The sequence below is a fragment of the Cuculus canorus genome, chromosome 8 (assembly GCF_017976375.1).
Source record: "Cuculus canorus isolate bCucCan1 chromosome 8, bCucCan1.pri, whole genome shotgun sequence".
Lineage (NCBI taxonomy): Eukaryota > Metazoa > Chordata > Aves > Cuculiformes > Cuculidae > Cuculus > Cuculus canorus.
The window spans coordinates 25,159,527-25,184,913 of record NC_071408.1 but is presented as its reverse complement, the minus strand read 5'-3'; the positions used below and the strand labels follow the sequence as shown (position 1 = coordinate 25,184,913).

At 44.5% G+C, this 25,387-nt stretch overlaps 1 protein-coding gene and 1 long non-coding RNA gene across 4 annotated transcripts in view; one reads left to right on the top strand and one right to left on the bottom strand.

The window, feature by feature from the left end:
• The window catches only part of TRABD2B (TraB domain containing 2B), a 297,563-nt gene extending 283,158 nt beyond the window's left edge, over positions 1–14,405 (bottom strand). The window contains exons 1-2 of the mRNA XM_009561919.2: positions 14,234–14,405; positions 13,020–13,580 (exon numbers count right to left, since the gene is read on the bottom strand). Coding sequence (XP_009560214.2) covers positions 13,020–13,580; positions 14,234–14,341 — 669 coding nt within the window. The 5' untranslated portion in view covers positions 14,342–14,405. The remainder of the gene's footprint in view (positions 1–13,019; positions 13,581–14,233) is intronic.
• LOC128852868 (uncharacterized) lies at positions 14,239–24,505 on the top strand. Of its 3 annotated transcripts, none has more exons than XR_008450969.1 (4): positions 14,239–14,329; positions 16,152–16,384; positions 20,757–20,819; positions 21,612–24,505. It is a non-coding gene; the product is annotated as an uncharacterized LOC128852868 (long non-coding RNA). The 3 variants fall into 3 exon arrangements; XR_008450968.1 differs by adding an exon at positions 20,280–20,351 and having other exon boundaries at positions 20,757–24,505; XR_008450967.1 differs by having other exon boundaries at positions 20,280–24,505.
• Positions 24,506–25,387: the final 882 nt, after the last annotated feature.

Below are 25,387 nucleotides of genomic sequence, written 5' to 3'. Positions count from 1 at the left end.
CCCTATTAAAATCCTTGTATATGGGGCACAACTCTGCCGTCCTGTTGGGAACCCAGCAGCAGGTCAACTTGCTACGACTAATCAAACATCAAATGATGCACTGCTGTGTGCTAACTGCCTCCAATGCCAACCCCAGCTGCAGCTGCCTTTGAAGAAAGGTGCAATGCCTTCTGCATGGATGTACACACCGAATAAAGTCTTTTAAAGCAAGTGAGAACGAAAGCTGTCATCAAAATGTACTGAGCAATTACGGGTTGAAGGTTGAACTATTATTACTTCATGCCCTCCCACTCCCCTTCCCTCCAGATTGGGAAGAAGGTGGGGGGGATTATTCATTTGTATTCAAGCACTTCATTAATGTTTATAAGAAAATCCAAACATGCAAGCAAAACAAGGACGAAACACTCGCGCCAGACGTGTGATGCGATAAATGTCACTGGAGCAAATATTTAGATCTGTTTACAGAGTGGCCTATTAAGTCCTTTTTGAAAAGCTGTGCAGTGTTGTGGCTTGGTCTCTGCCTAGCAGCTCCAGCATAAACAAATGGAAGATGGCTAAGTCTCTTTCTCTCATTTTGTTATGACATCTGGAAACCTAAGGAGGTTGGGAGAAGCCAACTGGCTGCCCTACTGCAACGTCTAGCAACAGGGGCTGCTTGTTGAATGATGGCAGAACATGCAAAGTGGAACTGCTGAGTTCTCCAGCCTTTGCCAAAATCAGTAGATTTTCAACACAATAATCTTTCAACAAAAGTTGTTGCAACACAAAAATCTTTGGTTCATTGCTAATGATGCAATTCTATGTTCTCTGCCATTTTTAAAGATCATTTGGGTTTGAGAAAGTCAGTTTTGTTAGGGACCAAAACAGGGTGCAGACAGTTCGAACGACTCTGTTTAGCAAGGGATGGAAATGTGTCCCATAATCCCTCACCTAATGAACTGTGAGTTCTGGAGTTCGCCATCCGCCTGGACTTCAGTAGATGCTCCCTTCACATTACCATCTTACTGACTCTAGTCCCTCCACATACAAATATTTCTTTTTTCTAAGAGAATTTATTAATTTGGAAGGGATAAGAGAAATTCATAGATTGATAAGTCACAGTCTTAGCCCCGGAAATAATATCATATCTGGGATATTTCTGCTTCTGAAGTCATGCTTCAGTTTCCAACATGTTATATAAGGTCTACAGATATAAAAATGTCCTACATGCATATATTAAGGATCAGGGTTCCTTACCCAGATGCCCAGCTTGCTTCCTTTCTTTTTGGAAGGAAGAGTGCTCAGACCATAAAGATGTGCAGGACTCTCTACAGTAATCTCTGGCAGTGCTGGCTGAATCACAAAAGGGAAAGCTGAAACAAAACACTTTGAAATTCCCCTTTTGACTTAGTGAATTTAGTTCACTTTGTTCATGGTATCAAGGATTGAACATGAAACCACAAGCAACTCCACTGAGCCTGCTTTCTAAGCCTATCTAAACCACAAAGAAATTATAAGAATATTGACTAACTCTGTTTACTTCCTCAATCTCTTAATTAATTGCTTGGCTACACAAAACTGCTTCCTACACGAATCAGTGGGAAAAATACCCAGCCCAGTTGCGAGGACCACAGGGACACAGTTTTGGGTTCTAGGTTCAAGGACTGCATATTTGTTTAATTTGTTTTAAGGGGAACTGCACTGAGCTTTACCCTGGAGAACAAAGAATAGGTGCAAGTCTCTTGGGATTTTCCCACTGGTATCTTCAATGCTATATTCTCAGGTCTAAGCAGTCTGGGCAAAACCACCTCTGTCTTTCCCAACTGCTAGGAACGATAGATTACAAGAAGTGACAATTGCTATGCTTTTCTCTTAAAAAATGTAAGAAGGCTCTGATACTTTGGTGTGTTGGATGGGAAAATGCATGTGACCACCCCCCTGAACAGTAAACAAACGTCATTTGTCCCTACTGCATAACAAGGATCCATTTTTTCAGAGTTAAACCTCCAAGAAGAAAATTTTTTTCTGGCTGACTTTTCCTTTTTAATTAGTCTCCCTTACTAATTCTTGCAGAAAATGCGTGACAACTTAGTGGCTTGGTCTGAAGCCATACCCCCTTCTATATCCCTTACATTCATCCATATTCCCTGCTCTTGGTGTGTTTTACTACCCTTAATATACTAGATTCATTAGGGGTGCCAGGTCTTGAGACCTTGTCAGTATCCCTTTCCCTATTTTTGTTTAGCTACCTCCTGCTCCTCCTCTTTAGAACCAAACCTTGGGGTTATTTATGTTGCATGACCTTGAGATAAATGGCTTTTGGCAGGCTGCCGGATGACTTTGTGTTTCAAATCAAACGCTCTCAATTTCTCCCACTAACAATAGGAATAATTCCTGGATGCCTTTTTGGGGTTATTTCTTCCAATCTCACTGCCTGGTATGGAGTTCTTTGGTAACTACGTCAGGGTTGGTGAACTTTAGCTTGACTTTCTTGTTCGATGCAAGTACCAAGAGCTGTGTGTGGTTTCCTTCTGTGGTTTGGGGGTGTGTGTGTATTTTTCCTTTGTCCCCGAGTGTCTGCACTGTGGGTATTAGAGCTACAATTGTTCTATATAAAGCAAAAATCACTTGAATGATCTGCCAAAAGCTTTATCTCTGAACAATCTTTGTCTGTACTTGCTTTGCCGTTAACCAGTTTTGACTCTACTTCGTAATGGCTGGAGTGGCTTTGCCTTAACTGATATATATCAAAGAGAACTGCTAAAATTAACTGCTCATGAACTGTGTCCAGGATGTTAGATTAACTCATCTAGAATCCTTTAGTGAAGAAACTGATTTACGATGTGTTATGACATTGTTGCTTCACGTGTTGCACAACAACTCAATTTTAAAAAATGAAGAGCGCTCCATTAATAAGAGATAAATCTTTCCAGTGTAATTCAAATGAATCTGCAACAGCTTTAGAGAAAGAATGATAAGGGATCTTGTGTGGGTTTTTTGGTGATTGTGTTTTGCATTCCTAAGGATATCTTCCACTGAGATCTCTTTGTCAGTAATGACAAAATCCATCTAAAATATGCCAAGATATGACACCTTTTGGGAAATTACAGCTCTTTGTACTTCCCAAGACACAAACAGGTACTACTACAAGTGATTCTCAACAACTCATACTTTCAGGTTTAAGAATGAACACCAAGCACACCCAACTGTGCTTACTTTTAACTTCAGAGCCATACTTTGCTGAAGTAACATAGTAACATCCCTTAGGAGCTTATCCAGTCATAGTTAATACACAGCAAGTGCTCAAAGCAGTCAGTTTCTTTCTCAGAAAAAAACACACCGTTATATATTAAGATACAAATAGAGTATTTTTTAAAGCAAGCACTATTCCATTACTGGAAAATGAACCAGTGTAAATGCTGACCTTAAATTATTAAGTTTCTAGAGCGTGTTTCAGATGCATACACGTTAAAGGCTCGAGTCTCTGTGGCTACCCAGCTTCAACAAAAATGCCTTTGAAAGTGAGCTTGAATTATATACTGTACAGTTTGTCTCATTTCACAGCCAAGCTACTTGAGTTAATAAAGAAAATCCTCCCTGGCCTCACACAATTAGCTGGGTAAAAAACTAGGCAGTGCAAGCCTGCATACAGCGAAAAAAAGGAAATCCATAAAGTCGAATAGTGTTCCATGCCTGTGAATGCCTGCTGCCTTGACCCTCTGAACTTCACCTCACCACCCAAAGACCTGGATTATTTCAGGATGGCATAACCTGGTCCCAAGGCCTGATGCTCACACCGCAGAGCAAGCATCTCCCTGGTATTCTGCAAACGGAAAGGAGAAATGCTGAAGGAACTGAACTTCAACTTGCTTGTAACTGTCTACTAACAGAGCATCCCAGTTGTTTGAAGGCGAGGACATATTAGAATTGTTTTGGCCATAACTTGGTACTAAAAACTTGACTGTGTTCAGTTTTATGTCTTAGTGAGTGATATTCTTCAGCAAGCAAATAATGAGAATGTTCTTTCTAGCTTTTTGCTGTATTAACCAGGAAAGAAAGTAATTTTGAAAAAAGAAGGACTTTCTGTACAGGTAACTCTTACAGAAACAATAGTTTTGAGATCTTTTAGCATATTTGTGCCTCTCTTGCTCCTGTGATATCCCAAAAATAAAGAATTACCTTAGCTCGAAAGCAAACTACCAGATAGTAGTTGGTCCCAGTTGGCTCCCAGTATGTCAGGAGCAGCTCTTCAGATTCTGTGAGGCTTCACTCTTTCACAATTAGAATCATAGATTCACAGAATAGTTAGGGTTGGAAGGGACCTCAAAGATCATCTAGTTCCAAACCCCAATTAATAGTGCTATGATGATTTTACCAGCTCTTTACAACCAGTGGGACACAATGGGACGTGTCCCATCATACTTCACTGCTGGAATAACATTAATCACAATGATCATTGCTAAAATTGTACATCGATCACATGCCAGAAATATAAAGACCATCAAAAGTTGGGCATGTTTCTCAAATCACCCTTTTGCCCTCTCCCCCTCTGCTGACTCTGCAAACTACTATACTGTGAGCATTTTGTCTCACATTTAAATAAATATTCCCCATCACTATTATGCTGTCACCTGTAATAGGAAAAGCATGCAAGAAATCAAAGGAAAGCAAAATTTGTGCGGTGGCAGAAAGTGTACAGAGAATAATCAGTCTTCATTGTGATTGCTAACAAAAGTGAGGGAGCCTAATGGAGACCTTGGATTTAATACAGTCTCTGCAATATTGAGGGATACTTTCACGACATAGAATCTCCTACTTTAAAGAAATATTTTCTCTGTGTTTCTTGTAACTTGACTTTTATTAAAATGGAAAGAGGCTTGAAAATAACTTGAAGATTTACTTCTTTTTTCTCATTTTTTGGCTCACAAAGGAAACGTGATGAATATCGCTTTGCTCTATGAGGGCAGCTTCTACTCTGTTTTATGTATTGGGGATATCTGGGTCTCAAGGGTGCCCCAACACAGGAGTTAGGGTAGAAGAGGCAAGTTTGATGCAATCTGGGAAAAACATAAAGCATCCAGTGCTGTTCCTTTAATTCTGTCGTTGCAGCTAACATGTTGGCTGTGACTGAACTGCTAACGTTTTTTCATGCCCATCTCAATGAACTCCATGATTTTGCAGGGATATCTAAGCATAAAGAACCTCTGAACTGGAATTCATTTGAAAGGCTTTTGTAACTTCCACATGAACTGAGTCTAGGAAAAGAAGAATTCAGAACACTTTCTTTTTCTTTTTTTTTTACAATCCTTTCTCTTATTTGTCAACAGGAGTTTCTGGGAATGGTTCAGTGTTATCCCTGGATACAAGGGACACTGGAATGAGTAAAATATATAGGATTTGATTCATACCAATGGTCTTTCACATCTAACACCACTACCCACTGGAAGGGGTTGCAGTCCTGATTTTGAAGTGAGTAATAAAACTCCCTTCTGGCATCTGCAAGACACTTCAGCCCTCCGTGTTGTTTCAGTGCCTGAACCGAGGTGATCAGCAGTGGTCCACTGATAATAAATCTAATTACAATATTTCAGGGATGATGATTTCTTCAGGCATAACTGGCCTATGGGAGTCTATGTATGATGAGAAATGGGGTGTCTAAGCCTATGTTAAATGACCCTCAGAGTGGAAAATGTAGGGTCTTTGATCTCATTCAAACTAAAAATACTTTTGTTAATGAGCCTCCTCAAGTCATACAACATCCATACCAAAAAGCTGAACACATGGTTTTAATTTACAGTTTTTAGCAACTTTCATTTATATTGTGCTAGAAGTCCTGAAATGACTCACAGCAGAAGCTCTAAAAATTGGAAATCCAAATGGTAAGGACTGCTGTTGGAATTACTACTGATAAAAGCAGCAGTCATCTGTGCTAATTCCTGCTTGAGCTTCTGACACAGGTATTAACCGCATCACTTCTAATTCTCTGTGCCTTTAAATGACAACTAGATCAAATAAACAATAACACAAGACAGCTATATTGTTCTCTTGAACACCAGAAAAAGCAAATCCACAGAGATGAATGAGATGCCATAACTACTAACTGTTGTAACGGACACAACCAGTCATGCATTTCAGTTGCATGCCTGTTTCCACTCTGCAGGGTATATAGCCTTGTTCCAATTCCAGTCCGAGAACTGAGATACTAAGTTCAAACAGTGATATCTGCAGTTTAAAGCTCTGCAGGCACCAGTTTAATTTCTGGTGTCTCAAGCAAGCTGGAAACCATAATGCTTTATGGGTTACAGAAAAAGGATTAGGTTCACAAATTGTTGCCATGTTCAGAAAAATGTCTTAGTGACCGTAACCTATAAATAATCTGAGATGCTCAGAAAGAGATTGAAGGTTTGTGATCAACCCACAGTGCTTTCTGCACATTTTAAGTCCAGTAGCATCTGGGATCTGAATTATTTGTCAGGTTGAAAGAGGTTTGGGGAAGCGTGTGGACACGAGGCAGGTACATTTCCCTGAAAAACAGGGCTCTTCTAACACTGACTCTCAAAAGTTAGAAAAATGAAGTTGCCAAAACACTGGTCGTTGCTGAAAATCTCCATTTTTATGCTATCCTAAACACCATGCTCTAGGGCAGTCATTTTACAGTCCTCATCCAAGCATGCAGAGAACCCCTCCAATACAGCCAAAAGATGAAAAAAAAACACGCCAATTTCATGTGGCTCGAGAAGCGATTTCTTACACCTTTTACCTGTCTCATCAACTCCTAATGACAGTGAAGAGATTAATAAAGGCTTGCAGTGTAAAGTCTAGCACAGGGGAAACCTGTTATTTTATAGTATGTCTCTCTGAAGTTCCCAAATATGCTTTGCCAGGAACCCTGCAACCGATCTGTGTCTCCACAGGAGTGCAAGGTGAATGAATGCCCTTGCTTAAGATAATTTCTGGCCTTTTCAATACAGGAACCTCTGACTAGCCCGAATGATGTGGGCTGGCTTTATAACGTGGATTGCTACTCACTAGGGAGCTGAGGGGAGGCTGTTAAAGACTTTCTGAGGACTGTAGGTTGCACTATACTTGAAGTTGAGGTTTTTAAGGTCAATGTTTATATGTTCTGTTTATAAGCAAAGCACTCTGGGCCCAGGGCACGATCCTGATTGCTGTTGCAACAGCATCAGAAACTATCAGCAAAACAGAGAGAAAATCATCACTGTGGAAACATTATTTACTGAAGAGCAGAGTATTTTGCACTTACTAGGTGAGCAGCTCAGAGGTGACAAACTGCTCCAGGGCAAATCCCACAGGGATTTGAAAGCAGCATTAGTGCCTAAGTGTGGGGATGGATTTGGGTCATCTGTCCCTCTTCTGATCCCCTTTGCTGAAGCAGAGTTCAGGGAGTGAATCTCCTCCATGAAGCAAAGCATGTGCCAGGGTGTTCCTTGTACCCCGCACACTGTACTGGTACCAGGGCTCCCTGCTGCCAGGACCATCCATTGCTGGAGACAAAGAGACCATGCTCTGACCTCACTCACCTCTCGCCATGCACATAGAAAAAAAAAATGGCACAATTCTGCAATTTGACATCTATACATTGGTAATGTTCAGCTGCCTCAAACATGGCAGGGGATCCCCCAAGTGCCAGGCTCTCTTGCTGCTGTTTTCTGTGGGGTTTTTTCCCTGTTAAAGCCCACTTTACAAAGATGCAATTCCTGCTTAAAAGCAATCACATGCAGCACCCATAATTTTGCAAAAAGATCAACCAGCAGAGTCTTCTTCAGATCTGCTCATAGGAGGCAGGTACACCTGTCCTGGCCTTGGATCTTACCAAGAGAGTTTGCGAAGGATCAGAGGGGACAGAAGGGCTTACACCTAACCTGTTCCAGAAACACTTCTTGCAGTTATATATACAATAAATACAATAGATTAATTGCCAGCTGCCCCTCCAGTCATCATTAACTGACTGCCTTTTTTCTTAATAGGCATCAAACGCCAGGGTGGGCCTTTCAAGGGGGCTGTGGTGAAGAAGCACACAGTAACTGGCTGTAAAGAGCAACACGTACAGTTAGTTACAGCTATAAAACGTCAGCTGCTGATCCTTTCAGGTGTTACTCTGACTACTGCAGTTTTAATACCTGCATAGTTTCACCCTCAACAGTTCCCCCGGCAAAGACATAAAGCAGCTCCATGAGTACCTAAAGGGAGTTAAATGGAAGGATTTCTATTTCTACTGTATGAATTTCTACCCCAAAGTTAATTCTACTGCTGGAATTTTTTTACCCTGGTGTGTGGTAGTGTGAGGGGGGTGATAGTTTCATTAAAGCCAGCAAGTTGTGTGTCCTATGTATAACTATGCATAATCAAACCTTTTAACAACGTTTTATTCAGCAATATTCAGCAATCAGAAGAGATGGTATTAAGTTATTTTTGATCTTTGTTTTTGCTCTTTGTTTCTTTGGGAAGTCTGATTTCTTTTAAAAGCAAAAGACACGATTTCTATTAATCAGAAACCTTTTCCTATAAATAAATAAAATATATCAATAATACTCCCTCAAATAAACTGCACAGACTGTCAAAAGTCAACTAGCTCTGAAACAGAGCCCTTTAATCTGGTTTAGAAGACTTTGAGGCTGGATCTTTCATTAGTATAAACAGGCAAATTTCCCTTGAAGTCAGCTATACTGGACCCTGTCAGCTCTGAGTCCCAGTGTTGTGAACACAGAAATGTTTAATTTTTCAGGGAGGCAGGGGAGATGGAATAGCAAGAGCAGCCTGTGAGCCTGTCTACGCATTACTGTGTCGTGCTGTTTTGCCACTGAAGGTCCAGCTTCAGGACTGCAGATCTGTCGGTGCCCAAATGTGATGGACCACCCATTGGCCTTTTATTAACCAGCACTTGTTCCCCCTCTAATCCTATCACTAGAGTAATCAAAGCTGCCATGTCCCAGGGTTTGATGGAACAGCAGGACCTGGGAAATGAAGACTGATTTTGTTAACAAAGTCATTCCTGCCCCTTGAATGCTGTCTCATTGGTAGAAAGTAGGGAGACGAGGTTTATTTGTACAGAGAATGAGGCGGCAAAGAAATGAAAAAGGAAGAATGGTGAAGTGTGAAGTTTAATCTGGCACGGTCTAAAGATTCTTTCTTTGAGGCCGTCTCTGATCCAATCAACACTGGTTTGATATTTAACATCTCCCCCTGCAGTTGGAAATGACACAGTCTGGAGCAGTCCGGCGTCACAAGCCCTGATCAGCGGAGGGAGAGAAAAGGAGGTCTTGTGGGCTCCCCTTTGACCTGACTGTTTCCCCTGCCGACAGGTCAGGATGAAGTCTGGCCCTGACAGAAAACTTCCCTCGTGAACCTTGGGATTCAGGGTGTCTGGCACAGGCTGAATGCATACTCTCCCTGAGAAGAATGAGCTCGGGATGAGATGGGAGCAGGATTTTATTTCTAACTTGGAGGAAGGGATATCAACGTCTTAGTCTGGGGATACTGCCAAGGGACAGGATCAAACAGGAATGAGGGCTACCATCCACCTGCTCAGGGCGGAGCAGTTTGGGCAGAGGAGTAAGACCTTCCCTTTGCTGACCATAAAGGGCTTTAGTGGGGAAGTGATGCTGCCCGAGGGCGCTCACCCCCGGGGCTGAGCAGGGCTCCCACCACAGCCCAGGGCCATCAAGGTGGAGGCAGTCAGACCTGAGCAGCGGTACAAGTCATCCTCCTTCTCCAACGACTGTGTATGTCAGCCTGCAGAGAGCTTCTTTTCACCACAGACTTACGCGAAGGTTCCAAAGACAATGGGAAAGCTTAGCCCTCTCCTGAGCCGGCCCTCGGAGGACATGTGGACAAGTCCTCAGACCCTGGCATGGCACCGGCTGCAGTGCCTCTGCTGGTATCTCCTGGGATACCAACAGGAGAAGGTCCTGCATACCATCCATCCCTCACCAGCTGTTCTCTGTTTTCTGCTTCATTTTGCACTTTCCTGGCCACTCTGTAAATAAACATCTATAACGTCAAACAGAAAAGTTGTCAGCTTCCTCTTCATCTGCCTCTCAGCTCTTCCCTCCTATTTTCAGTGAAAACTCTGAAACTTCATATACCAAGGAGGGGTAATATTTCCACCTAACCCAAACCTGGTCCAAATTCCCTGTTGCCAGGCTCACAACCCAGCCTTCTGCTGCGATTCAGACACCCTGCCCCGAGCTATACAACACCCGAGGCCCAAACCAGCACCTGCCAGAGTCCCGCGTGAGTGAGGATGCTCCCTCCGTGAGCTGTGCAGGAAAGCAGACGGTCAGCAGAAAAGGAGAGTGATGAAAGCAGTGCCACTTTGGGAGACTGGCATGCAACACCAAGCAGAGATTTCAGAGAGAGCGGAACATCAAAGTTTCTGGGTGTACAATAGAAAACAATTCTCCCTGCTCTACCTGCAAAAGTTGGCTCTCCGGGAAGCTGCCAATGATATGAGCCACCTTAATCTTTCCATCCAGCTACGACAATCAACATTTCAAAGCCACGCACTGAACTTTCAAAGATCATTCCTGGTCAAAAATGCAAGTGTATCCACTTTCTTTCAAAGCAGATCAAAACCAAGTACCACACCGGGACCACTCCTAGATTTCCTCCTCCGCACGGTATCAGATTAACAGATTTGGTGCATGGAGTCAGATTAAATATTTGTGGTAGCACAAAGCTGCCTTTGAGGGGAAGAAGTTAAAAAAAAAAAAAAAGGGCTTTTTTTCTTTTTGAATTTGCTAAGGGCAAAAATACTGGACTTTGGGGATGAGGGAAACAAAAGCACTGACATGATTCAGCAAGGCACAGTTTTAAAACCTGGATTCTGAATGCATAAACTACATGTAGCATTCCCGCAACAGTAATGCTGAAAACAGGTAAAAACTGCTGATGCCCTTAGCAGATTTGGGATTGTAATTTATCACAGATGTTCTCATCAACTGTGCAAACACCCTAGAAGACAAAAGCTGCTCAATTTCTGATTTCCATTTTAGTGTGTTTTAATTATGTGTTGCTTAAGGAAGGCTCCAAGACCTGGAATTGGGAGGTGGAACCTAGCAATAGTAATCCACTCCGCTAAATTAGCACAGTAATACAGCAAGCAGTAGGACTGCCAGACGGTGTGATAACATTACAAATTACTATTGTTAAACGACTAGCCAGGTGTCAGGATGCATGAAATCTAGAAGAAGCAAGAAAATAAATATTAGGATTTGTTTTGCTTAATTTTGTCTCATGTTATTCTGATGGCCTTGTTTCCAGAAAAAGCTTCACTCTAGGAAAGATCCTGAACACTGATCTATTTTAGCAGCAATGTCAATTCTCTGCAATAGTTGGAATGTAATGTATTTTTTTTAACCATTACAAATTTTTTGCATAAACGATTGTCTTTTACTTCCTTGTAGCAATAGTGCTTTTGCAGGTTTTTTTTAATTACTACTGTAGCAAAATCAAGGGAATAATGTTGTTTCTATCTAAATTTTAGTGAATGTGAGAAAAACACAGTACTGGTAAGAGCAGCAGTGAGTTTTGCACTCTGTCACTTTTCCTCTCGTCACTTGCTTTCTCTCTAAAAACCAAAAAAAAAGTAATATGTTTCACGTTTAAAAGCCTTCCAAGTGGTACACTTCTAAGCAAGTGCTTTCATGTGCTTGATTCTAACAGCCATTTTTGACCTAATACAACAAAATGCTATTGGATGTCTGGAATGGTTAATTACTTTTACCTCACCTTAAAGAAGGGGTTCAACAGAGAACGCAACCACAAACAGAACAGGGCAAAACTAATTCCTTGCTTTGTGTCTACGTTAATTAATGCAAAGGTCCTGAGGGGCTTTCTTTTAACTATTTTTGTTGATAAACAAGAAAAGCCCTCCAAAAGCCTATACAACCAAGCTTCTCCTCTGAAGGCTGTATGCAGAGTTACACATCTAGTGCGGTGAATCCAATGTTAGCGAAAGCCAGAGTTTGTCCCCTTAAAACAGTTCTCACTAGACTTCAGGGTAGAAGAGGGTGAAGGCACTCTAAAGACATTTTAATCACACTAAAGATCAGTGGTTTAATCCTTATTCACACATCAACAAGAATTTTTTTGCCCAAACTAGGACAATAAGATAAAGCTGGAAACAAGCTGATCCAAAACTAATGACTAAAAGCAGGTTATAAACGAAATATCATAGCAGTAACTGACACCGTCTTCAATTTCCCCTGGATTATTTGTTTTCTTCCACACACATTCATTTCCTGAATTTCTAGTAAATCTGATTTCATATAAACAGTTTCACAAAGCAAAGTCAATAGCTGTGACTGTGCTCCTGATTAATCCACTGAAATGAAATAGATTGTAAGGCTTAGTATTTGGTTGTTTAAAGCTAAATCCACTGAAAAAATTCTGGAGTCCAGTTACATCAATAACTTTTGTTTCTTAATCTACATCCTTCTCTTTTTGCTGAACTTTACCTACTCTAAAATGAGAAAAAAAAAAAATTCAAACAGATGGAACACTTGATTTCCCCCAGTACATGAGGGAAACGTTTGTTTTGACCTGGAGCCCTTCCTAAAAAGAAGACCGACAGTTTGCACATACTTAAACCTATTTGAACAATGCTGAAATTTCTTTTTTCTCTGTTCATGCTTCATCCTCTTCCTGCCAAGTACCACAAAACTGCTTTACTTAAAAACAAACAAAAAAACACCACGTTTTACCCAGCGACAGGATGAGACAGAAGGCATAGAAGTTTCCCTCACAAGTAGCAAGCCAGCGACACACATATTCACACCCTGGACATTTGCCTCTCTGGTAATACATGACAAACTCGCCACGCACATCCACCGCAGGATTTTTGCAGGCAACGCGGATTGGTGCGATGGAGAATGAGCAGTCCAACGCAAAGGCTGCTAAGGTCCGTGAGTGATCCATCACGCTGCAATAGGCTTGGGGTTCACCCCCATAAACTGACCGAAACAAGAACAACAGCCCCCACCTCTGGGATAAGCCGCAAGGCCCTGGAGCCTCCTTACCTGGGAGAAGTTGAGCCCGTTCAGTGGGTGACATTGCTCCTCCACCCTCTCCACTGCACCCGTTGTCTTCTTCATCCTCTCAGCCTCCTGAGCAAGGTAGAGATCAAGCACGGGCACTCCTCTTGAGCGGATGTCTGTCTCCGTCAAGGAGTTCACCATAAGCATCACCCAGACAGGCCGCTTGCGCTCCCAGTTGCCAGCGATGGCATTGAAGAGGTAGTCGGCATAGAGTCCCTTGCCTCGCTGGTCTGGGGTCATCCAGTGGGGCAGCATCAGCTTGATGTAGTCCAGGTGCCGCTTGAGGCGGCGGTACAGCTCCCGGGGCAGCACGTCCTGCAGGTTCTCCCCGTGGGGCAGCATCTGGCAGCTGGCTAACCCAGAGATGGTGTAGGGGTCCGTGAGGTCCAGCTCAAAGTAGACGCTGGAGCTGGCATGGAAGGCTGCCTTGGAGTTGTCGGGGATGAAGTCCCACACCCGTGTGTAGGGCACGTGGATGGTGCCGAAGAGATAGGCGGGGGGGTCACGGCGGATGGTCCATAAGAAGGAGTTGAGCTCTCCTTGCTGTGGGGAGGACAGTGGGGACCAGTCAGTGGTGGAAGGACAGTGGGGATCAGTCAGTGGCAGGACAGCAGGAACCGGTCAGTGGCAGAAGAAGAGTGGGGACCGGTCAGTGGTGGAAAGACAGTGGAGACCCATTCGTGGTGGAAAGACAGCAGGGACCCATCAGTGGTGGAAGGATAGTGGGGACTGGTCAGTGGCAGAACAGTGGGGACCGACCAGTCAGTGGCAGAAGGTCAGCAGGGACCCATCAGTGGTAGAAGGACAGTGGGGATCGGTCAGTGGTGGAAGGACAGTGAGGACCCATCAATGGTGGAAAGACAGTGGGGATCGGTCAGTGGCAGGACAGCAGGAACTGGTCAGTGGCGGAAGAAGAGTGAGGACCGATCAGTGGTGGAAAGACAGTGGAGACCCATCAGTAGTGGAAGGACAGTGGGGACCAGTTAGTGGCAGAAGGACAGCGGGGACCCATCCGTGGCAGACGCACAGCGGGGGCCGGTCAGTGGCAGAGGGGCACACGACATCCCGCGGGGGCCCAGCCCCCGGGGGTCCCTCTGCCCGCGCCCCCGCACCCCCGCGGGCGCCCCTCCATCCCGCCCGGGCAGCGACCCCCCGCGGGCGGGTCCCCGCTCGCCCCGCCGCCCGTCCCGGCTCACCGAGCGGGGCAGGTCGCACTGCCCCGTGTCCATCTGCTCCCGCCGGGCCGCGGCGTCGGGGAGGAACCCCCCGAAGACGAAGCAGATCAGCGTCAGGTTGAGTTGCATCCCGCTTCCTCTCGCTTTCCTCTCTCTCTCCTTCCCAGATGAGCCTTTTTGGATTTCTAGGATCTTTTTTTTTTTTTTTTCCCTCCCCCTCCTCCTGCTCTTCCCCCTTTTTTTTTTTTTTTTGGCTTTTTTTTTTTCTCTTTTATTCAAACAAACTTTGCCAGTCCCATCCGCATCTGACAAGTGCAGGGGGAAGGACTGGCCGCCCCCTCCCTCCCATGCTCTCCCCCCTCCGCCCTCTCCCACCCCCACCCCCTCCGGCTCCGCTTGTCAGAGCCGCTGGATGCTTTGGGGAGGACGGTTCTCATCGCCGGCCTCCGCCATGCTTTGATTTTGCAAACCGGAGCAGCTCCCTTCCCTCCGCCGGGTCGGGAAAGGGGGAAAAAAAGCGAGGGGAAAACAGCCAGAAAATTAAAAAAAAAAAAAAAAAAGTTTTAAAAAATTAATAATTGGGGGGGCTTTTCCCCCTCTTTTTTTTTTCTTAAATGGAGCGGCGCGGGGGCTGCGCTCGGCGGGGCCGCGCTGGGCGCACACCGCGCCGGGGAGGCAGGGCTCGGCGCAAAGTTCCGCGCAGCCGCTCCCGCGCCGCCCGCGCCGCCCCGCGCCGCCGCCAGGGGGCGATGTCGGAGCGGAGCGGCCGCGGGGCTGGGGCGTTGGGGGGGGGGGGGGGGCAGCGCCGCGCGCCGACCGCAGCCGGAGCCGCACCTGCCCGAGCGGAGCGCTGCGGGGTGGGGGGAGCTGAGGTGCTGCAAAAGGAGTGTCACCGAAGTAGTCACTCAGGGTTCGTGCAGGGGAGGAACGGAGCAGGCGGCTCCTAGCGGGTGTCCCGTGGCGCCCTGCGCTGTGCTCGGAGCCCGCGAGGCTCCCGGCGTTAGGCGAGCTGTGCTCCGTACCCGGTGCCCCTGGTAACCTGTGGCCCTGGTACCCTGTGGCCCAGCTCTCCTTGCTGATATGGGCGCCCCAGGATGAAGCACCATTCCTCGTGCCCCAGCTCTGTGCCTCTGATACTCTGAGCACGGCTCTGCTCGCTGGTATGGGCACCCAGGATGAAGCACCATGCCCTGTGCCTCAGCCATCGTACCCTGTGCCTCAGCCATCATACCCTCTGCCTCAGACATCATACCTTCTGCCTCAGCCATCGTACCCTGTGCCTCAGCCGTCATACCCTGTGCCTCAGCCGTCATACCCTGTGCCTCAGCCATCGTACTCTGTGCCTCAGCCATCATACCTTCTGCCTCAGCCATCATACCCTCTGCCTCAGCCATTGTACCCTGTGCCTCAGCCCTGTTCCTCTAGTAGCCTGTGTCCCAGCTCTCCTCGTGGTATGGGCACCCCAGGTGGAGTGCCTACCTCCGCTGCCACACAGGAGGATGAAGCATCATACCCTGTGCCTCAGCCATCATACCCTGTGCCCCTAATAGCCCTGTGCCACAGCTCTTCTCACTAGTATGGGCACCCCAGGGAGGTGCACACAATGCGCTGCCTTGCAGGAGGATGAAGCACGGTGCCCTGTGCCCCTGATACCCTGTGCCCCAGCTCTCCTCACTGGTATGGGCACACCAGGATGAAGCACCATATCCTGTGCCTCGGCCTTGTGCCGCTCATACCCTGTACCCTGGTTCTTCTCGCTGGTATAGGTGCCCCAGGGGGTCCCTATGTTCACTGCCTCACAGGAGGATGAAGCACAGTGCCCTGTGCCCCGATAACCCTGTGCCCCAGCTCTCCTTGCTGGCATGGGCACCCCAGAGGGCTCCCTGCCTCTGCCTCCTCGCAGGAGGACGGAAGGAAACCTCTTTCTGTTTGCTTTCAGAACATGCATCTATCCTGCTCACACCATTAGGTGTTCAGCTTCCACTTGGACCAAAAAGCCTCAGGAGGAAGTATCTTCCTCCAACAAGACCTGAGGTACTTCTTGCTGACAGGAGCACATCTGAAATCCCTGGGGATCTAGAGCTTTCTCCAGAAGTTGTTGCAGCAGGCAACTTCTCAACTCCTGCAGCTGCAAGTCGAGCCTCCTCCTGAGTGTCCATCTCTATTAAAGAGGTGAGATTTCAGAGCAGAGGATGGGATCCCAATGCCTGTTACCTCTGCCTGCAGGAACTCCTGCCTCTGTATCCATTCAGCACAGGAATGGGGGGGGGGGGAGTGCCAAATGTTGCTCCTTCTCATGCAGGACACACCCCAGCCCTGCTGTGTTGGTGGCCTCTGGTGTCTCCACCAACCTGCCTGCTGTATGCTGTACAGCAGAGTGGATCTGGATCCCATCCTTTCCACCACCTCCATGACTGTGAACCCTTTCCAAAATTGGGAAATTCCTCACTGTATTAAGAAGAATCAAAGCTACCGAAGTTTTCTTGATGAAACACAGTCATCACTAGTATGAGGCAGGGTCCTGGCTCTGATAGGACTCAGAGTGGAGCCAGAAGGGATTTTGCCAAGGACGGTGACAGACTCAGGCCCAGCTGATTATAAACGTGACTTCCCAACAGCCCTGTGAAAACTAACAGGGACACCACTTGCTATGGTTACTGATGGACAAATGCAGCTACACGAACTACTTAAGGGACTTTCAAACCACTGACTGCACATCCCGTGGACTCTGCTTCTGGCCTTCAGAGGCTGGAAAGCATTCTAACTGTGGCATCAGCACCAGCAGCTCATTTCAAAGTGGGGACTCTGATCCTCTTCTCTTCTCTTCTCTTCTCTTCTCTTCTCTTCTCTTCTCTTCTCTTCTCTTCTCTTCTCTTCTCTTCTCTTCTCTTCTCTTCTCTTCTCTTCTCTCCTCTCCTCTCCTCTTCTCCTCTCCTCCCAGATCTTCCAGCCAGGTAAAAATCATGTAAAGGAGCAAGGGATTGTTTTCCTCATGGTGTTTCTTGTTCCTGCAAAGAAATATTTAATTTTCTTGTTCTACCCTGAGGGACAAGATTCAGATGAAGGAAAGGCCTGGAGGGACAGAAAGAGGCAGAAGGTTTTTTAGCCCACAAGGTGTTCTGTCACTGCAGCAGAGGACAGTCCAGTGAGACAACTCAGTAATGGCCACGCTGAGTGCCGGTGACCTGGAGTCACCCACGGCCCACTGCTGTTGGGACATGAGGTGGCAGCAGGTGGATGTGTGCTGCTTTGTAGGCAGCAAGCTCTCACGTGCCCTCCACACCCCGTCTGCCCTTGGGATGTGTGCCACTGAGGCCTCTCAACCTGCCACCCTGGCATTGCCGGTGTGACAATACAACCCTGCCAGGACTAGGAGGGCAGAGTCTGGATCCTTGTGCCCACGCCATCTCTCTCTCTCTCTCTCGAGCAGCTCCACCTTTCTCCCAGACGTGTCTCAACACTTGCCTCCATCCCACCCATAAGCATGCAGGGTGTTGGATGGTCGCCAGAAGTGGCTCTGCCCTCACAGGGGGCAGAAGTCCAGAGCAGGAAGAGTTGTGAAGTCCATGTCCCAGCAGTTACCTTGTGATACCACAATTCCAGTCACTCCATAGTATCCTGTTGTTTTTTCCTAAACTGCCACAAACTAGTTAAATGCTTCAGGCTCAATGCTGTCATGACACTAGCATAAGGGACTAATGCTTTTGTTCACAGTTGGACCAAACTGTGTCCTTGTGTTCAGCAAGTGCCACTTCCATGACTGTGCTTGTGTGGCTGAGTGGCTTTGACTTGATCTGCCCTTCTTCTAGCGCCTTCCTAAATCTCTTCCAATGTAGTGAAAGAACAGAGGAGCCTTGTCAGAAGGCTGGTAGGGACATCTCCAGTGATATGACCTAACATCTCATGGTTTTGGAGGTCTGTTAGGTGACGTGAGGTCCTATTTAGTCATGGTTGCCATGTTGTGAGGTAGGGTGATTATCCCTCATTGATGGCACACATATCAAAGCACCCAGGGCAAGAATAAACAAACATCTTTGGCACTGTGCTCATCTTCCATTAGCCAGAAGGCAGGTGTGTGTGTGGGTATAGCAAGTTTTCCAGCCATTTCCCTGAACTCAGCCCTGATGTTGCAAGAACTGCCTAGCTGTGAAAACACAGCCTCGCCTTGATTTATGCTGCTTGTGGGTAAGATGACTAAGAAGAAGAAGAGGAAGAAAAAAAGAGCAGAACAGAAATCCCAGTGGGAGCGCGATGCGGGTGTGTACCAATTTGGTGGGACAGTCAGGTTGGGGAAACTGCAGCCAGAGCTTCAGGCGATAGGAAGAGGAGACCACAAACCACATGATATGTATCACAGTATTCCACCTAAGATACAAAAGCATGCCACAAGCTTTTATGGAGACAACTCTTTGGTAAGAGCAAGGGAAATTAATTCTTTTGTGTAATTGTAACTTTTTTTTTCTCTCCTTCAGATGAGTTCCATATGTCCTCGTGATTTCTTTCCTTTAAACACAGCAGTTTAGAACAAATCATAAGTAACATTTAGCCTACTTCTAAAGTAAATATTTACAAAAACATTAAATAATGGTTCTGATCTTTGGAAAATGTATATTGCTCCCTACTTGCTACTGTTTTGTGCCTATCTGGAGTAATAAAGAAGCTTTGTAATAAACACCAAGGCCGTAAAAGCAATATAACAATGTGATTAACAGTAATCAGATGGGAAATACTATTAAAAACTGTGAAGAGATAAGAGGGATAAACTGCAGAGGGAAGGTTATGTTATTTTGGTTTAACAAATTTTGAGAAATTGAATGAGGGAATAGGCTTTTAATCTTACAAAAGCTGTATTGTTTTTTGGAAGCATAATACTGTTAACTGATATTTATGTCATGTATCATCTTCAAAGAGCTTTACTAAATAAATATTAATCATTTCACCAACCACTTAAAGGCAACCACTTCAGGGGTGCGGTGAGGCAACAACTTAACAAGTAAGTTGTACTAAGACAGGAAACGAAGACAGCCAGATTCAATAAGGAGTCCGTGTGGGTACAAGAACTATTTGCAGAGGCTTTAACAATATCTTTAATCAGGCAAAACAAACCCCCATGGAATAGAGGGCAGATTTCTTTGTTAATGAGAAGCTGGCATCGGAACTTGTAATTACAGTGTGTTTCCAACAGGTAAAGAAGATTACTAGATCTGAGAGGAAACAGCTTGTGAGGGATCAGTATTTGCATGCAGAGAAGCGTAACACTTTTATCAGAATATGCTGTTTACAGGGCTAACTACCCTTTTGTCTCTTCCTCTACTCTCACCTTCCTCCCAGGAAATATATTATACTGTTGGTCTTTGCCATATCAGTCTTTCCCTGTTTCTCCATGGTGTGCTTTCTTTTGAAGAATTTCAGAGCATGCAGTGGATTTCAGTCTTTGTGTTTCTTTCACCTTTCATGTAACCAGGAACTCTGGCTGACCCACTGACTCTCCTAAAACCTGTCCTACGTCAAAACGGAAGAGTCAGAACCCAGCTTTTCATTTTTCCATGAATGAAGCTGAAGGTGTCTCCCAACCACCCTCACTCTGAGAAGGGTTAACTTCAATGTTAGATTGAGTTGCTTAGGTCCAATTAAGTATCCTAATTAGATTTCTCTGCTCTCTTATGCACAGGTGGCATTTCATGTAGCTGTCCTGAACTCAAAAAGTGATGAGCCTAAAGCAGTTGCACTGCTAGCTATCATGCCATGGTTTGTTATTTGCCATGACACCTGTGCTGTGATGTGTCCAGCAAATAAAGATTTTCCTGCAGGAGACTGATTTTGGTGTTAACAATTGTATTCATATATAACATCATTGTTCAGTTTATGATTTGAAATGTGCAGTTGTTAGAGGAACAAGCCTGTACTACTTAAGGCTATCACACTCACACTGCTGAATTATCACGACTGTTGTAACATTTCACATCTTCCTGTGTGTTGCAGCCAAGAAAATAAGACTGATGTAGTCAGTCTTATATTTCCTTGCCTGTTTGTCCTTCTGTGTCCAATTCAGTGTTTTTGGTCTCAGCATTCCAGAAAGAACCAATCTACTTGAAGAAAATCCCCTCTCAATCCTAACATCCTCCCTTCTAAGGACTAGGTATGAATTTTGCAGACCAACCAGCATTAATAGCTTGTATTACATTTTGCAAAGTCTCGCCTTGTGCTGTGGCCTCTGCAATGACAGACCACATCCTGCCTGAGACTAGGCGTGTAAATATGCTGAAGAAAACCTTTCCCAGTGTCAGACTCTGGTATGCATTCTTCCTCTGTATAAAGTTTAGTCTGTGTTTGTGTATGTATATAATATTACATATGCACACACCTAGGAAGGTGTATGTATCTGTGTGTGTGTGTGTGTTTATATATATTACTATATTTATGTATACATATACATATATATACACATACATACACACACACATATACACGAGATGATAGGATAGGTGAATGATATTAACGCTCCATTATATGCTTTACATCTCTTTTTCCCATCCTTTCAAAGATATCCTGGATTTGAGCCCGTGGAGGCAGAAGCCTGCCCTTCTCTGCTGTTCTTCTACTACAGGTATGGGGGCTCCTGTCATTTCAAGGTCTTCTTCTTAATCAAACCATTACTGTTCCATCCCTAAATATAAATCAGAGAGATGGCAAGAAGAAGGTCTGAAAGCAACTCATCCACCTAAACAGAAGTAGTCTCCCTGCTGCATAGCAAAGGCTGTAGCTGTTTCTTCTGCACAATAGATTATCTTCTTCAGGCCTAAGAGGCAGTTTTCTTCCTGTTTGACATAATTCAGTGTGCAGTTCCACAAGCTCCATTTAATTTCATGGACAGTTCAAACCTCTTTCATGTTCAGAGAATGATTGGGAGTTCAGCTGCTCAAGAGTCCTCTCAATGTTCCACTCTTTATTTTAATTCACTAGGGTTTTTTTTTCCAGGTTTCTAGATTGCCATTGGTTTCTACAACCTTGGTATCATATTATGTTCATTGGCATCTATTAATGAGAAGCCTGAGAGGGGTTTTGTAAGTCGAATGAGTCTTTATTGTAAAACAACTAAAACAGCCCTTCAAGACAGCACTTCTGAAAGAGGAGCCTGCATGACTGTCTTTCTCCTAACCTGGAGCAGCATATTCCAAGCAGATGCAATGACTTGGTGCATGTTTGAAGTAACTGATTTACTAACAGCAATACAGCGCCTTTGAACAAACATAACAGACATGCAGAATGTGCCGATATTTTGGTAATTTGGTTTAAAATGTGCTGCTTTTTTTTCTTTTGGACCTGGTTGAATACGGCTCACATTTGTTGCATCTGTATGGGCCTGCTCTTTATTAAACTTGTGGTCCTTTTTTTCCAGTAACCACTTCAGTGCTGTGAATCAACACAACCAGTTCAGAAAAACACCATCTGTCGATTGGATAAACAAAGGTCTAGTTAGCTGGAAGTTTAATAGATCACAAAGTCTCGCCATGTCCATTTTTATGTTAATAAATTCCACCATGGAATATTTTCTGATGTCACATGGCAAAACTGCCCTAAATAAATAGCAGCTGAAGTATTTTCCATTATTTATTTTAGTGCTTAGTGAGCTTAACAATAGAAGTTGGCCAGGATCTCAACTTCTCTAATCTCTAAGTGCCATATGGGTCTGTATGTTGGGCTCCATGAATCCTAGACAAGTAGGTTCTGGTGGGTTCTTATCTGGCCTAACCAGCATTGGGTCGGATGGACCTCCACTATCCCAGTCAGATGTCCATCTCCCTTAGGAGTTGGGGCTGGGGCTAGCGCTCAGTAATATCTACCTACCTAATTTCAGCCATAGTGTACCCCAATTATTTTTGCCCTTATTGTTCCTGGATAGTGTCATGGTGCGAGATGTCTCATCTGTCATCTGTGCTTGGAAAGACCTCCTCTGAAAGTCAGCTATTTCTGCCAATCTAAACTTTTTTATTAAAAAAATCCCATGGTGGAGATTTAATGCCTCAGCAAGTATAGCTTAGGTGGTTCCTTCATGTCCCGTCTCCCGAGCAAAAGATTGGGCCTACAGATGGATTGCAGGATAGTTCTTCCAGCAATAGCCATTTCACCTTTCTGAGCTATGGATTTTGGCAGAGATGGTCTAGGTGATCTGCCTATGAAAGTAATGAGACTCTTCAGCTGCCAAGTCTCACTAGGAAGCTCCCACTTTTCATGCCCCTACTGTTTCGAGTCAAGCACCAGCAACACTTCTAAGAGGATATTCAAGTCCAAGATCCTGAGTGGTTGAGATTATGGTCAAGACTGTACCAGTTTACCAGGTAGTGTAGAAGGGAGTGATACTGCCTGGCTGCCTTTTGTGACACCACCAGATGTATTTTTGGTTCTGGTCATCTGCATAATGTTTTTTAGTAATAGTCCAGACAAAGCGTACTCTTGATTCTCTGAACCTGTATGCAAATGCTTGATGAGGCCTTCCAAGTCATCCTAAGTCCATTAAAAAGGATGAATAACATATTTTCCTAAAAAAGTATAAAATTACAGAGATCACTAGACGAAGGAGGAGGACTCTGCTTTAGGCAGAACTGCTAGCAGTACTGAGAGTCCCTGAAGCTGGATGTTTATGCCAGCACTACAGCAAGGCTTTTTCATGGTCGTCACAGGGATGGTATTCTCTCTCCATGTCAACAGAGCCCGTGGCAGTGTTTTCTGATAAATGGGCTGCTGCAGCCCAGTATGCACTACCCTCTCCATGTACAGTCTTCTAGAACACCTGCTGCAGGAGAAATTTGGCTGCCTCCCTTTATGAGGGAAACTGGTGGTGGTTGTTAGAAGGGAATCCTACCCCTCTCTATGCTGTATCCCTCGTTCTCTCTCACAGGAGGAAAATGACAGGGATACCTGTAGTTTTCTTGTAACACTGCCAGTTCTCTGTCCAAATAACTAAACATGATTTTGCTCCATTTCTAGGAAGACTCAGGTGAGGAGCAGGGTATATGTATGTTGTACATCCACATACAGTAGTGTGGCAAAATAATCTTGTTTCTTTCTGTTCCCCCGAAACAATTTCTGCTGGTTTGAGTAGAACATGTAAATGTACTTAATTATGAGAAAGAAGCTTTACCATTTCAGATCATAGTAATCTTTCCCTTTACTTCCTCCTGTGTAACTAAAAAATGGCTTATATATTTGAGATCCAGCTGTGCATGCTTGGATCTTTGATACTCAGGTTGTACTTTGAAGCTACTGGTGCTCTGAAATCACACTGTGTATATCCATTACAAGCTGTAGGGAAGAATTAATCAAATAAAACCTGATGCTATGCTATGCTAAAGCACATCACAACTTACCTCTTTCTTCTTACATTTCTTCTCATTATTACAGAGTGTAAAGCTCTTCTTTTGTTTCTTTGAAGAAAATTTACAATAGCCCCAGTAATCCTTTGGCACTTGAGAAAAAGTAAACCTTTCACACTATTTCAAGGCCTGAGAATGCCTACAAGGTCTCCTCTGCTGAGTTCTGTCCTTATGGGTGTCAAATGTTAGCTGTGAACTGGAAGACTGTGGCTGGGTCATCTTTTATCTGTGTGGTAGGATCCCAATATCAGTTTATCACAGAGGTTACTATTTTCGGGGGTTTTTTTCTGTGCACATTTTTTTCAAAACATTTTCAGCAGGCAAATAGAAAATACTGTCTGTTTTGAAAGTGTGTTTATAGTGAACCACTGGTCCCAGTTTATGTCTAATCACTTCTAGTCTGCCTGCATAAGGAATTAGGCTCATCTCTCCTGTTGTTAGCACTGGTCATGTGGAGACCACCAAGAAAGCAGGGAAAAAAGAACAGAATAAGAAAAATGTCGTATTTGGCAAGAAGAATGAGTTCTCCACACTTTTCAGAAACTAGTTTTGCTTTCATATGGAAGTAGATCTTTCAGGCAATGTAAAATCTGACCTGTGCTCTCTGAGCGCATCTTTTTGTTGAATCTCTATCTGCAGATGCCTAGCCCTCTGATGACAGCTGTTCTATAAACATAAACCAAAAGGATGGATTATGTATTATTTGTGTCAAGAGCAAAGAAATATAGCTACAATAAACTCAGAAGTTTGTAGGATGAAGTGAAAAAGATACTTTCTTTTCGGAAGCAAAAACTTACGACTATTTGAATCTCACTGGGATGATGTTCATTGGGATCATCAGTCATACTTTTTGTTGTTGTTGCTAAATTACACATAGACACAGAAACTGCCTTTCATGGATGAAAAATGTCTTGCTTATTCACAAGCCCTGTAGAAATAAACATTATTTTATATATATGTACTGCTGGCAGTGAGGATTTTATTTTTCATGCTATGTGCCAAGCTTTCATTACTCAAAGTGTGAAAAATCCCATTTGCTGTGTTTCGGAGAGTTCATCTTGGAAGCATTTAGTGAGCAATTCACTGATCTTTCAGTCACTGGAGAAGGGATCACCCTGGGAGCTGGCCAACCACATGAGACTCAGGGGCTGTGCTTTAATCCTGAGGTTTGTAACCCACCCTTTACTTGAATTTGGGCGAATTGTTTCATCTGCCCACTTCTTGGATCCCCAATGACAAGGATCAAGCTTTCAAGTCATATATTTGTTCAGTTAATATATGTCAGATACTAATACAGTGGTAGCCACATGGTCAGACCCTTCGAGCTAAATAACCTTGATAAATGGAGGCAAATCTGGGTCTAAACATAAGTTTTGGAGAAGTTCCAGAGCACAAACAGTGTGAATCCTTGATTTCATTCTACACAATCAGAAAAAAAACCAAACCAAGCACACTTCTCTGTACACTCGGATCTCTCCCTGCCAGAATCCAGGTCCTGGTCTCTTCATCCCAAGCCTCCCTCATTTTGGGGCTGATACAGGGAGATAAGAACCCTGAAGTGTTCTCTCTAAATGAGGTTCCTGTGGAATCAGTAAAGGATCATGGAGTAAGTAAAGCTGCCCTGGGAATGGCTTTATCTTGATGGATTTAGCTCTGTGAAGCTATGTAGGTACCCATGAAGATGTGAAGTGAACATGAGTTCCTACCTGTGCTGGTGAACTGTCGCTATTGTCCCTTCTCCTCTGTATGAAATAGGAATCGCATAGGAGCCAGCATGAGTAAAATCAAACCTTCTGCTTAT